Source organism: Heteronotia binoei, chromosome 8, assembly GCF_032191835.1.
Source record: "Heteronotia binoei isolate CCM8104 ecotype False Entrance Well chromosome 8, APGP_CSIRO_Hbin_v1, whole genome shotgun sequence".
NCBI lineage: Eukaryota > Metazoa > Chordata > Lepidosauria > Squamata > Gekkonidae > Heteronotia > Heteronotia binoei.
The window spans coordinates 34602469-34615944 of record NC_083230.1 but is presented as its reverse complement, the minus strand read 5'-3'; the positions used below and the strand labels follow the sequence as shown (position 1 = coordinate 34615944).

At 42.7% G+C, this 13476-nt stretch overlaps 1 protein-coding gene across 8 annotated transcripts in view; it reads right to left on the bottom strand.

The window, feature by feature from the left end:
- Window positions 1–13476, bottom strand: part of DOCK4 (dedicator of cytokinesis 4) — a 434871-nt gene that overhangs the window by 105111 nt on the left and 316284 nt on the right. For all 8 annotated transcript variants that reach the window (XM_060244887.1, XM_060244888.1, XM_060244891.1 and 5 more), the window contains exons 28-30: window positions 11171–11246; window positions 9598–9698; window positions 415–473 (exon numbers count right to left, since the gene is read on the bottom strand). In XM_060244887.1, the coding sequence (XP_060100870.1) occupies window positions 415–473; window positions 9598–9698; window positions 11171–11246 (236 nt within the window). The remainder of the gene's footprint in view (window positions 1–414; window positions 474–9597; window positions 9699–11170; window positions 11247–13476) is intronic.

Here is a 13476-nt window from a genome sequence, read left to right as displayed (position 1 = left end):
ATCTGGGGTAAATGCCTCTAAAAGAGCTGTTAACTGTACAAGATACAAATAACCATGGCATTTCTGTACCTGACTCTTGAGAAATTGGCACAAAAGACCTGCTGCATATTCTGTTGCATATTCTATGCAACATCTATGCAAAGGTATAATAGTCCTCCTAATCTGGCTACCTGTACATAAGAGAAAAATCTTTCTAAACAACAATTCAAGGGAATACTGAAACAGTGGGGTAATTGCAAAGAGACAGAAAAGTGATCTAATACAGAAAGTTCCAAACACAGTTAAAGGGAAAAGATTTCTTGAATACTGCAACAACTGTACTGATTACCAATTTGCTTTGGAGCCCAGTAGAATGTGCTTGTCCTTCTCTTAAAATGGCCAGGGACAGAGATAGTTGAAGGACTGTGACCTTACCTAAGTTTTGCCACATGCTGAATATTTCACATCCCATTGTGACCCGCATATCGCCGTACCTGTGATATATGTTTAGAACATTGTTTTAGAAAAGAATTTGACTTTCATAAACTACATATTTTGCATACTTTATTTGAGGGCAACATCTATGCAAAGGCATAATAGTCTTCCTAATCCGATTACCAGTATATTAGAGAAAAAACTTTCCAAACAACAATTCAAGGGAATACTGAAACAGTGGGGTAACGGCAGAGACAGAAAAGTGATCTAATACAGAAAGTTCCAAACTACAGGAGCAGGGCAGATAGAAACTTCAATATAAGCATCTGGACCAAGAATGAAGCAGTGGGATATACCCAGTGGGACACACCTTATTTTCAACCAACTCCGCTAATTACTTAGAACCCCATTCCAACCAGCTTTTGTCCCTGCATGTCCCATGACCCCAGACATAGCCCCTCCCTTTTTTGGGGGGGTACAAGCAGAACACATCCTCCCTTTTCCACCACTGGAAAGGCTGGTCGTATCTAACCCAATAAAAGTAGCTATCTAGACATACAGCCTCATGTACTGTAAGGGGACTTAGAATATTTTTATAACAATTCCTCTGAAATGTGCCTGGTACTTCTTTTGTCAATATCAGTGATTGTTTTCTATCAACAGCAAATTGAAAACAGGAAAGATAAAACTTACTAATGCATTCATTTTTCATTTTTTGCTAATAGCCTCTGAAATGTAACCAATGGCAAGAATAACACAGCTGTTAATTACATGCTGTGCTGCCCAAGCCCAGTTGCCAGGCTGCAATATGACAAAAACCGATGGGTCTATATAGACAAGAGAACTGGAACCCAGTGGGAGAAGCTTGTGTGGAAGGAAATGGCATTCACAGCTGGAGCAGTGCTTGCTATCACTCCATTTAGTTGTTTCCATTGCTACAGGAATAAATTGGTGTTCAGTCTAAAATGTGGCTTGTGCAGTGGAAAGCACTGCAGTAAATCAGCAAACAAAACTCTAGCTGCACACACAGTTCTCTCCATGGCAACATACTGCTTCTCTGGATCCTGGCTGATACTTCCCTGCCGTTGTAGTATTCATTTCAGTGAGTTTTGCTAGACCCAAAACTAAGACTTCAACCAAGACCGTAGGAAGGACAGGTGCTTGAGACTTTGCTGCCCACTTTGGAATGCTGGATAAAGTGAGAGAGGGAATTTGAGTACCGCCTTGTCTCGCTAAGAATTATTTGTGCATAGCACAATTTTCTGTGCTGAGCCGCACTTTGGAGGACTGAGTTTTATTACAATTGGAATTCTGAAGATGTATTTTGGATGGACTTTGATTGAAATATATTGGACTACTCTATGAAATAGATTTTTGACTCATTTCTAATATTCCTGTACTGTATAATGAAGTCATTATTTTAAATATAATTTGTAGCTATCTCACTGTCTTTAATAAAAAGTGTTTAACATATTAACTCTACTGGGAAGATGGCAACCTTAGCTGTTGACAAGGATTACTCAGCCCAAGCTTTAACATGTAGGGAATAGGAGTGAGCACAAAAAGAGAATGGAGGTTTGTGGAGAGTCATGGTTCAGGGGTTTTTTTAATGGACCCCAAACTTCCATAAACTGGTCCATTACATGAACCAGTATGTGGGCAGGAAATGTGCTCCAAAGGCTTTTAAATGCTGTCAGAGCCCACTAGGGTCAGGCCACAGAGTAGTAGACTCTGAAAGCATATAAATGTCTTTGGAGCCCACCTCCAAGTTGGACCAGCCCTACTGAAAAATGAATGCATTAGTAAGTTTTATCTTTCCTGTTTTCAATTTGCTGTTGATAGAAAACAAGGGCTTTATAGACCTTTGGAGCTCACTTTGGGAGCTCAGTCAAGTCGGGCAGCCTGACCTGAAGAGTGAGCTCTGAAATCATTTATAGGCCTTGTAGCCCTCTTACAGGCTGGGCCTACCCATAAGTGGGCTCCAAAGGCCTATAAATAACTTCAGAGCTCCCAGAGTGAGCTCCAAAGGCCTATAAAGGCCTTCAGCATTCACTCTCAGAGCTCAGTAGGGCCAGCGTGATCCAGAGGTAGGTTCCGAAGGCATTTAAATGCCTTCAGAGCCCCCTCAAGTTGGGCCACAGGATGGTGGTGGGTTCCAATGGCATGTTTTTGGAGCTCACTTCAGGTCAGGCCACTGGACCCAGCAATAAGCTCCAAAGATCTTTAAATGTCTTTGGAGCCTGCACAAACCTCATAGAGGTTCGTGGGCAAATCATGGGGTGGGGGGACACATCCTCCTGAACCCCTGGTTCCTAAAGCATGAACCAGCCTGATTCATCATTGATTTTGTTTCATGCTTCTGTTCATGCCCATCCCATTTCATCTCCAGATAAGACGACCTTGGAGAGCTATTCCCCCTAGAATGGTGTTGGCTGCATGGAATAATGAGGAGGGGGCAGTGCACAGCTGACCCCAAATTCAATCCCCAGGACTTCAGAGAGCTGGTTGGAATAAATGATTCTGGGCTTAGTGGGCCAACAGATGGACTACGTCGTATGATAGAGGTTTATTAAATTATGCATGGGATAGAGAGAGTTGACAAAGAATTTTTCTCCCTCTCCCAAAATACTAGAACTTGAGGGCATCCAATGAAACTGATGAGCAATAAGTTCAGGATGGACAAAGGAAATACTTCTTTACAACTATTTGGCCACTGTGTAAGACAGAATGTGTCAGGCCAGCTATACATTTCCCTACAATGCCCCCTTTTTACCTTATGGACTATATGAATGCTGGCATTCAAGCCATGCCACCTGTAGGCAGCTAGCCCTTCCCCAATTAATAGACTGTCTTATAACTAGCAGGCATATCCATGCCACTTTGGGGCTTCAGCCCTCACGAACTGTAAAGGTGCCACACCCTGCCAAGCACCTCTCAGATGTACTATTATGCTATGGGCAGACGCTGTTCATAGCCTTACAAGGTCCTTGGGTCATGCTTCATCTCACCTCTGCCTAGCTCTACTGCAGATGACTGCAGCTATGTCTTTACAGAAGTGGGACCAGCAGCAAGCCTGGGAGAAGCCATGAATCTCTGCATTTCCAAAAGGCCTCTGTCTTTCTGTGTGCAGCTGCCATGCTGAAACTGCTCTCTTGACAAGTATTACATTCCAGAGTCTTTGATTATGCAGATGTATGTGCCTGGTTGTTAACAATGGGATTCTTGCAACGCTTACCTACCAACAAAGAGAATCTTCCTATTGCCTATACAGAAAATCACTTCAGTCAATAGAACATCCTTGGATTAATCATTGCACCATCAACTAGATCCTGTCACTTATTTCCTGTCTTTTTCAATCCATAAGATGTCACCATCACATACAATTAGATTCCAAATTGCTCATAAAAGTTTGTTTGTTTCTTGGCCTGGAGAACCATCACCTGTACTCCAAGTTATTGATAAATTCCCTGGGAACCATTAAACCCAGACAGGTAATCCTGTCACGAGACCCTGCTTTAGTTTATGAATTTGGCTATTTAAGGCAGTCTTCTACCATTTGGTGTGTCTCTTTCAGATCTCCACCCTGCTGAAAGAGCCACCCCCAATCCTGATCAGTTTGGACCCTTTATTGTGGATAACGCTGGTTGTTGCATGCCTCCCCTTTCTCTTCCTCCTCACTGCTGGATCTTCTTCTCGTCAGAGAAGTATAGTATCACTCACCAACAAAATCCTGCTCGTGCAATTGTCTCTATTATTTTCCTTCCTATTTTTCTAGATCTGTATTGAGTGTTGAATGCTTGTGTTTTCTTGTGTGCTTGAACTTCCTTAATAAATACCATTTAGTTTATAAACAATTCTCTTTACTGACTCTTGGGTGCTCCTGGGAATTCTAACTCCAGGATACACAGAAGAGTATATGTCTGTGTCTGATCCTGTAGTAGCTGGCCATCTTGCCCACCTAATTGAAAATCGCCCCCAACTCTTTATTGGAGCAATTTGGCTAACAAGAATGCTAGACTAGATGGACCACTGGTCTGACTCAGCAGGGCTCTTGAAATGTTCTTATGTAAATTCATTTTCAGCTTGTCCTACCCCACCCACTTGACCATGAGATCCAGACACTGGTGCAGGATACAAATAACTGTGTCCAGTGGTTTAGATAACAAAACAGAATGTTCACTGATGATACCTAACCTTAATGTTCTGGATGATCTGATTCATCATGCCTAATGTAAATGAGATGGGTGAGAGTATGGAATCCTGAGGCACACTATGCTTAAGGGGTTAGGCTTTTTATTCTTCTGTCTGACAGAACATCACAGAAGGAGAGACCATAACCAGTAAAGTGCCATCTCTCTAACTCTTTCCAAAACAATATAACAGGATGGAATAGATCTACTGTGTCAAAGGTCAGAGATAATTCTAATAAAATCAACAGAGAGGATATACTCTTATTTAGCTATACATGGAGATCCGCCATCCGTGCAGCTACTGCAGTTTCTGTTCAAAGCCAGGATGGAATCAGATAAAGGCAAAGGTGTCATCAGGCATGCCTGAAGTCTCTCTGCTATCCCTGCTCAATCCCCTTATCCCCCCCCCCCAAAAAAATGTGACACATATCTAAAATTGATCAGCTAATCCTTTGCTAGGAAAGGCTTTTTACATTAAAAAAACCTATCACTCATTGGGGGGCTTAGGAAAATCCCCCTCCACCTGCAACATACCTGTGAGTATGGTAAAATGATCCCTAATTTGGCGGGGGGGGGGGGGTTGGGTTGGGGCTGGAGCTTAGATTACCAACACTTGGCGGGGTGCCCCTTACACCGGTGCAGTCTGTGAAGAGTTTGAGAGTGACACTGGATACCTTTCTTTCTATGGAGGCCCAGGTCACACATATTGCCAAGATGGCATTTTACCACTTCTGCCAAGCCTGGCAGTTGGCTCCCTTCCTGCCTTGCTCAGACTTAGCCGCAGTAATCCATGCGACGGTCACCTGCAGGACAGACTATTGTAACTCGCTCCGTGCGAGCCTACCCTTGAGTCTGACCCAGAAGCTCCAACGGGTCCAGAATGTGGTGGCATGAGTCCTTCCTGATGGGAACACCATGGACAGCACATATGCAACCAGTGCTTCATCAACTACACTGGCTTCTGGTTTGGTGCCAAGTCACATTCAAGGTATTGGTTATGACCTTCAAGGCCTTGAGTAGTCTGTGACCGGTGTATCTTCAGGACTGCCTCCTCTGCTATATCCCTTGAAGAGTGTTACGCTCTGCAGGTAACAACTTATTGGTGATCCTTGGCCCTGAAGAGGTCCGGCTGTCCTTGACAAGAGCCAGAGCTTTTTCAGTCCTGGCTCTGACCTGGTGGAACTCTTTGCAGCTGACACCGGGGCCCTGCAGAATTTGTTGCGATTTCACAAGGCCTGTAAGGCAGAGATGTCCCACCAGGCTTCCAAGTAAGGACAGTAATGGTTTGCAGGCTGGCACCTTATGCTGCCATCCCTTCAGGCTGACCTCTCCCCATCATGATGGAACAACAGAATTGAGAAGAATCCATTGGGGTGCCCTTAAGATGTGATATTTTATTCTGAACGTTTTAATGTTTTAAAATCATTTTGTTGTGCATTGCCTAGAGCCCAGCTTTGGTCGGGATGGGGCGATTCATTAAATCTAATAAATAAATAATGTCTAATTTGCTTGTTTAAACCACTTCTATGCTGCCTTTCCACCCATATAAAGTCCCAAGGTGGCAGACATCAGAACATTAAAATATTTCAAAAATTAAACATGGAAACATTAAAATAGAATTTAAAATATGTGTGTCAAGTCAAGTGCCATCAAGTTGCAGCTGACTTATAGTGACCCTAGCAACGGACTTTCAAGACAAGTGAAAAGCAGAGGTGATTTGCCATTGCCTTCCTCTGCAGAGTCTTCTTCATGGGTCTCCCTTCCAAATACCAACCCCTGCTTCCAAGGACTGGTGAGACTGGGCTATACAATGCTGCCTTCCCTGCTGTTTAACATATAAGTATTATAATGTATTTAAACAATTCAATAAAATGTAGACACACACACATAAAAACACACCCAGGGAGGAGAGCCGCGAACACTTAGTGGGGTAACACAAAACCAAGCTGGGGCCCGGATTCACTTGGGGAATCCACAGGGAGGGGGGTGAGTGAGGGCATCCAGGGCCGGCTGAAGGGGGTGGGCCGGCAGTGAGCATGGGAAGCTGACCCGATGCCAGCCTTACCAATGGATCTTGAGTATCCAGGAGGCGGGGGTGCCCGGCCACTATTTAGGGTGTCACACCACTCCCAATCATCATACTCAATGTTGGACAATTTGGGTCACCTCCATGCTGCTTCATCTCTCTGCATAGAGCCACATGGCCTTGGGAGCAGGGCCCAGTGTAGCATAGAGTCTTCACCACTGCGAAGGGGGACACCCACATGATCAGCAGAGCAGAGGGCAAGACAATTAGGAGGCTTTTCAACTCCCCCCCCCCCTTTCTCTTTCAGGTGGGCTACCAGGGCAAACACAACCAAACAAAAAAAGCCTTCATTCCCTGACAGAAGCCAAAGACAGACAAATCTCCCTGAGGAGGGAGTTCCAAAGTTTCAGTGCTGTGACTGAGAAGGCTCTTTCTTGTGTTTCCTACCAATCTCACCTCAGAAGGGTAGCAACCAAAGAAGGGCCTCAAAAAACTGCAGTGGATGTGTAGGTTCTTATGGCAAACGTCAGAACATTAAAATATTTCAAAAATAAAACATGGAAACTGCAGTGGATGTGTAGGTTCTTATGGTAGCAGGTGGTTATGATGACCTCATCCTGTTCTCTCACTGAGATGCAGGATTTTCCCTATTTTTTCCTTCCTTTCTGGCTAGCAGCCCTTGTCTATTTTCTTCTTTTGTGATTGTCCCACCTTGTCACAATATTATATTCTGATGCTGGCTTGGCCCAGGAATTTGAAGGACGATACAAGATCACCCTTTTTAATGTAAACTTCTGTAAATGGCACACAAGAAACTTTTTAAAAGTTCTAAATTAAACAAAATATTTTATTCAACATAGAGGGGGAAAGATCAAGTGAAAGCAGGAGTAATATATTTGAGGTAAATTAATAATGAACACTGAGGTAACTTGGTAATTTCACTTAGTAAGTTCATATGTTTTAAAGCATTTCACACAGTCTTAGAATCTTACAGATGAGAGGCTTTGGTTTCAGCATTTCCTAAACACTCCAGTTAATTTCCTTGAGTTTAACTGACTCTTCAGGTTTCAGAAGGCAGGGATACATTACCAAGCACCCAAATTCCTTCTCCAAACACCCCAGGGATCTCTCCATTCTTTGAGCTATCTCCATTTCCAACTGTGTAGAGTATCGCTTCTCTAACCAGAAGGTCTGTAGCTTTTTCTTGCCCTAATGGGGGTCTTCACTGATTCACCCACTCTTCGTTGCCAACCTTTCCAGTCCTCAGTCAGTGCTAAACTTTCCTCAGCTAGGGCTATGTTCCAGTTGTCAATCAGAGCTAAACTGAATTCTCTTCAGCAGTTAGTTCCCAAGTCTCCCTGCTTGACTGATGCTAACCAATCAAATTCCTTCGAGAAACCTATCCCTCAAGGCTCTTTGGCTCTATGAGGCATTCACAGTCCTTCACATGTTTACACAGCACTTATGAGTTTTTACAGTACAGTCTGTCACAGTGTTTTTTCATGTAGCTGGCCTCAAGTCTTATAGGAGTTTAAAGGTCAACACCAGCACCTTGAAGAGGGCCCAGAAGCAAATGGGGAGCCAGTATAGATGGAATAAGACCAGTGTGATATGGTCCCTGTGGTGGAGCAATCCTGTTCTGGCCTGCAGGCCCTGTTCCACCCTGCCCTCCTGGGTTTTCTGGAGGGACTTTTCTCTGTGTGCTCAACTGACTTTTGTAGGAATTGCCAACTGGGAGGGTCAAGACTTCCAGCTTCCCTTCCAAGTTCTAAGGCCTTGTTTCAGTGTCTCCCACTTCTGTGTCTCCTGGTGAACACAGGGACTGCCTTTTGCACCACTAGGGGAGTAGCCACTTGCCAACTGGCTGCCCTCCCTTTTTTCTGGTGTTCGTTTTAAAATAGTGTGTCCAAGAAGGTGGAGGTCTATGTAGCATAGCGAATCACTACCATGATCAAAAGTTATAAAGCATTTATTAAAAAAGAAAATATTCACAATTATACTATCAGCACAGCACCAGATTGAACAAGGGATTAAAAAGAAAAGGGTAAAATGCAATTGCTCTATCCCTCCCCCTATACATGTCCTATCTGTTGTTAAATATAAGGCAGGCTCCTTAGCTTAGAAAGTTACCAGATGTTTACAGGACTTCCATTAACCTCCTTTAGAACAGCACATAGAAATGACCACCTCCTCTCAGTTAAGAGCTCTGTCTGCTTTGATGAAATCAGCATCAAAGAGAGCTTCTCTCCTTGCTTCCAGGAATTTTATCTTCTGTCTTTCCCCACCCACTGGCTCAGTCAGGTTGGATCAAGGAAGCTTTTATTGAAGTCTCCAGGAGTTTAAGAACATAAGAGAAGCCATGTTGGACCAGGCCAATGGACCATCCTGTCCAACACCCTGTCTAAAACAAAAAGGGATGAATTTAACCATGTCAATGGGGATGCACCATGCAGGAGGAACGTGTCAGAAGAACAATACTGAGACAGCAATGGACAAACAAGTGAAAGCCTCTCAGAAGTTCCTCCTCTCACACTACTCACTTCCCTGGCTCCACATGCTAGCAGCACAAGCTGACTCCACTGGGAAGATGTCAGATTTAAAGTCTACTGACTTTCCTCCTCACACTGATGCCAGGATAAACACTGGTAGTCCAGATGTACCAGTGGTAATGATATGTCCCACCAGTCTCCACATTTTTAAAATGACACAGGTTATCCAGGATACATATGAAACTATTCTGTCAGTATATTAGCAACCAATAACTGCTCTTTGTGACAGTTTTTTGAACATTCAGCAGTAAACAATTTAAAAGAACAACTAAAGAAAAAAAATGTTTCCTAGGCAGTCTTTCCAAATATTCATTGCCTTAATAACACTTTGAAAGGAACCATATACTGAAGATTAGATGTTTCAGGCAATGAAAGCTGGATACTGTCTAGCTTTAGGGCAGCCAGTCATGGTACTTACTTTTCCAATACTTTTTTCTTCTTGGATGGTGTGAACATTTCTAACTGCAGACATAACTGGTTTATAAAAATGACTGCAAGATAAAAGTAGGAATCCCAAATCTAAAAGCAAACATAATGTTTGGTTATTCCCTTCCCTATCAGAGCTTTGATTCATCAGCAGACAATATAGTTATTTATTATCTGGATTTGAGACTATACGTTACTGATAAACACTGTAATAACTATGTCTTAGGATGTACATCACTATCAATTTATAAGCTAAAGATCTGTTAAAATCTTGGTCTGCTGAATGGATGTGGATGTGCCAGTCTCAGGATGCATGCTGGTAAAAAGAACAATCATAACTCTCATTTGTTTCAAGGGTCAATGGCATGTATCCAGTCATGCAGTTCCAAATACAAACTCTGCCAAGTCATCCCTCCCTGTCAGTGCAGACTCCCCCTATGGACCCTTATGTTGTTCTTGAAGGTTTGCTAACTCCTGAGAACAAAATCGGAAGGGAGCTCAATTAGCAGCTACAGTGAGAGAGGGAGATGGAAAAGTTGCACTTCATAGATGGTTGGAGATCCAACAACCAGGGCTGGCACGTAGGAGTAGGCCAAAGAGGCAGCTGCCTTGGGCACCTAAGGGGTGCCATGAGGTACCCCCTCTCCCCATGTGCAGGCTCCAAGGAGCGCACAGGCTGCTGGGCCACTTTCATATTCCCCGGGTCACTACAGACCCAGGGAATGCGAAAGCAGGTGGTGCCTGTGCTGCACACTCCTCAGAGCCTTGGAGGCTCCAAGGGCCACAGTGCACAGGCACCATCTGGCAGCTTTCACATTCTTACAGACCCGAGGAATACATAGGCAGCTGCTCCCTGCCCTAGCTCAGTCTTCCCTGGGCCCTGGAAGGCTGAGTGCAGTCAACAGGGCACCTCAGGAGCGAATGCACTTGGCGCCTGGCTCTGAGCATGCTTGATGCTGCCCTGACCCTGCTCAGCTTTCCCAACACCTAGGAAGGCTGAGCAGTATCAGGGTGACAGCGAGTGTAATTGGAGCCTGGCTTCGAACGCGCCCGCTGCTGCCCTGACCCCGCTCAGGCTCACCGGGTCTTGGGAAGGCTGGGTGGGGATGGTGCAGCATTGGGCGTGCTTCGAGTCAGGCTTCAAGCGTGCCTGCTGCATCTGCGACTGCGCTCAGCCCTCCTGGGACCCAGGAAGGCTGAGCGAGGTCAGGGGGCAGCAGTAGCAGTGAGTGTGCTCGGAGCCAAGCTCCAAGCAGGCCACTGCCGTGCCTCCCCCCCATTGGAAGTTGGGGGGGGGGCTCTGCCTGGGGTGGCAAAAACCCCAGTGCCTCAGCACTTGCTATCCAAGTTCTTTTAATCAGAGATACTAGGGATTGTCTGGTACCTTCTGCATGTCAAGCATGGTCACCACCCCTGAGCAACATTCAACTATGAGATACCCAATGCAGCTCTTACTTATAGCTCAGAGATGGGGGGAAAACCATTTCCAGCAGCATCACAATGAGATGGCACACATAGACAGACTGTCAGAAGAACTCTATAATGCAAACAGATTACTAGTTTACCTTGTAATCAAAACTTTCATTTAAGAAGTTTTTACGAAGGGCATCCGAAAGGTATAATACTGTTGTAATAATAACACTAGTAAAAGAAAAGAAAAAAAGATTGCATAGATAAGCATCCATACTGGCTGAATTAAAGAGAGTTAAATTAGGTAAGATGACGCTTTATCAAAACATTTAATGAAGGCAATAAAACCAGTTGCAAAATAACATATAATTACATTTTTTAAAAATATCTTGAGCAACCAACTATTTTGTTGTATATATTCCATCTAGCTCTGTAGGAGTCAAGTATAAACCATTATGATAATACACGTCTTTAACATATAAAACTTGTGAAATTAAGCTATTAAATATACTGCTTTCATATATTGCTTTCTTTGTCAAAACAATGCTGTCAAATATTTTACAAAAGGCAAGGCAGCCTTAATCACTTTTCGTTTCGACAAATCCAAGGATCATTTCCTGACTGCTAAGACATCAATCAATGGTCCACAACTGCAAACACACTGCAAAGGGTTTCCAGTCAGTATAGATCAGCTGATGTACCCTTTGTTTTTATCGAATTTTACTAATTCCATCACTTAACTCTGTTTCTCTTTCTTTTGATTTTAGCTATAGAATTTACTCTTTTCCTCCTCATTAATATTTAATACCTATTTAATTAGGTTTTACACTTTGATATTCAGCACTAAATCTCAACCACATGTTCGTGTGGTTTTGCCATCTTATATGGATAGTAATAACTACCCGCATCTGAACAGACAAAATTGTGTTTACAGAAATAAATCTTTTTCTCAGTCTCTTCCTTTGGAATACATATTGTCATTACTGCTTCTGATTAGTGGTATGCATACCATCAGGGCCAGCCTGTCCACTAAGCAGACCTAGGCAATTGTTTGGGTGCTGGAAGTGGAGGGACACCAAGAAATTCAGAACCGTATCTACCAAATAAGCAAAGCCTTATTATTGTTTCTTCAGACCTGAGCCAAATGGCTGCTCAATATTTAGCATTCACGTACTGTGTCATGAGCTTAAGACAAAGTACAAACAAAACCTTCATTTGATTTTCAGAAATTTTATATTCCAAAACCCGCTAAGGAAATGCTATTTACCCAGGCACCATGGAGACAGTATGCTTTGTTCACTTGTAGCAATCCTAGAAAGGGCTGTTGCATGTATTCCTTTAAAATATCTATACCTTGCATTGTCAAGAAAATACTGCAATGTTCGTTGAAAGCAACAAACAAGTGACTAAAAATTAGAATTCAGTATAAAAACAGAACTAAAATAATAAAAGGAGCAGTAAAAAGAGCAAAGGCAAGTTGAAAAAATAAATGCAAAAGTAATATAATTTTAAAAAGCAATAGTAAAAATAAAATAAACAGAAAGAGTCAGCAAAAATTAAGCAAGGAAGGTTGAATAACATTGGGAAAATAAAAAATGGCTTTGCTTGATGCTTAAAAATAACAAGTTTGGTGCCTAAGTAAGTTTAAGTTAGGACAGAGTTTCATGCCCTTGACATCATGAAAAAAAAATCCTGTCTTCATTAGACTACAAAGAACTACAAGTCACACAGCAAACTGCATTGCAATGAACAATGCCAAAACTGCAGTGGTAGGAAAACTGTTCCTGCAGTGGCCATATACTATGTGCTTAGCTACCTACAATAACTGCTCAGATGCCTGTAATGAAGTTCACCATAGCTGTCTCTGATTACAAATCTTTTGAAGCTTCTACTAAGAGAGTTAAATCAGCTAGTTGATTTTTGGATTTGACATGCCCTCACGCAAAGTTTAGACAGCATAAATTTATTGTACATTAGGAATTTAATACAACATCCCTTGCTTGATTTACCAGACCATTTCAAACACTGTTGCCAATAATCCATAACAAACATGGTTTGTCTTGCTAGTGGTCAGTTTCTGAGCATACCCTAGGTTAAACTGATATACGATACCCAAGAGGTGTTTGACCATAGGACGAGGAGTCCTGACACCAAATTCTACTTCATTAACATTATGAATATGTAGCCTTGGGCAACCCTCTCTCACCTGTAATTTGTACACTATAAACTGGAACCAACAATGATCTTCATAAAATAATCGTAAAATAATTAATATCGCAGGAATAGAATGAACAACCAAAAAAAGGCACAGATTACCAAATTCCCATGGAAGTAAATTGGCCTTGAATGCATGGAATTGCATCCCAAGTAAACAACAAAATTCTAACTAGCTAAAAAAGGCATAAAGAGAAGAAATACAACCATTATTACTTCTGTTTTATTGATCATTAACAAGCGTGAA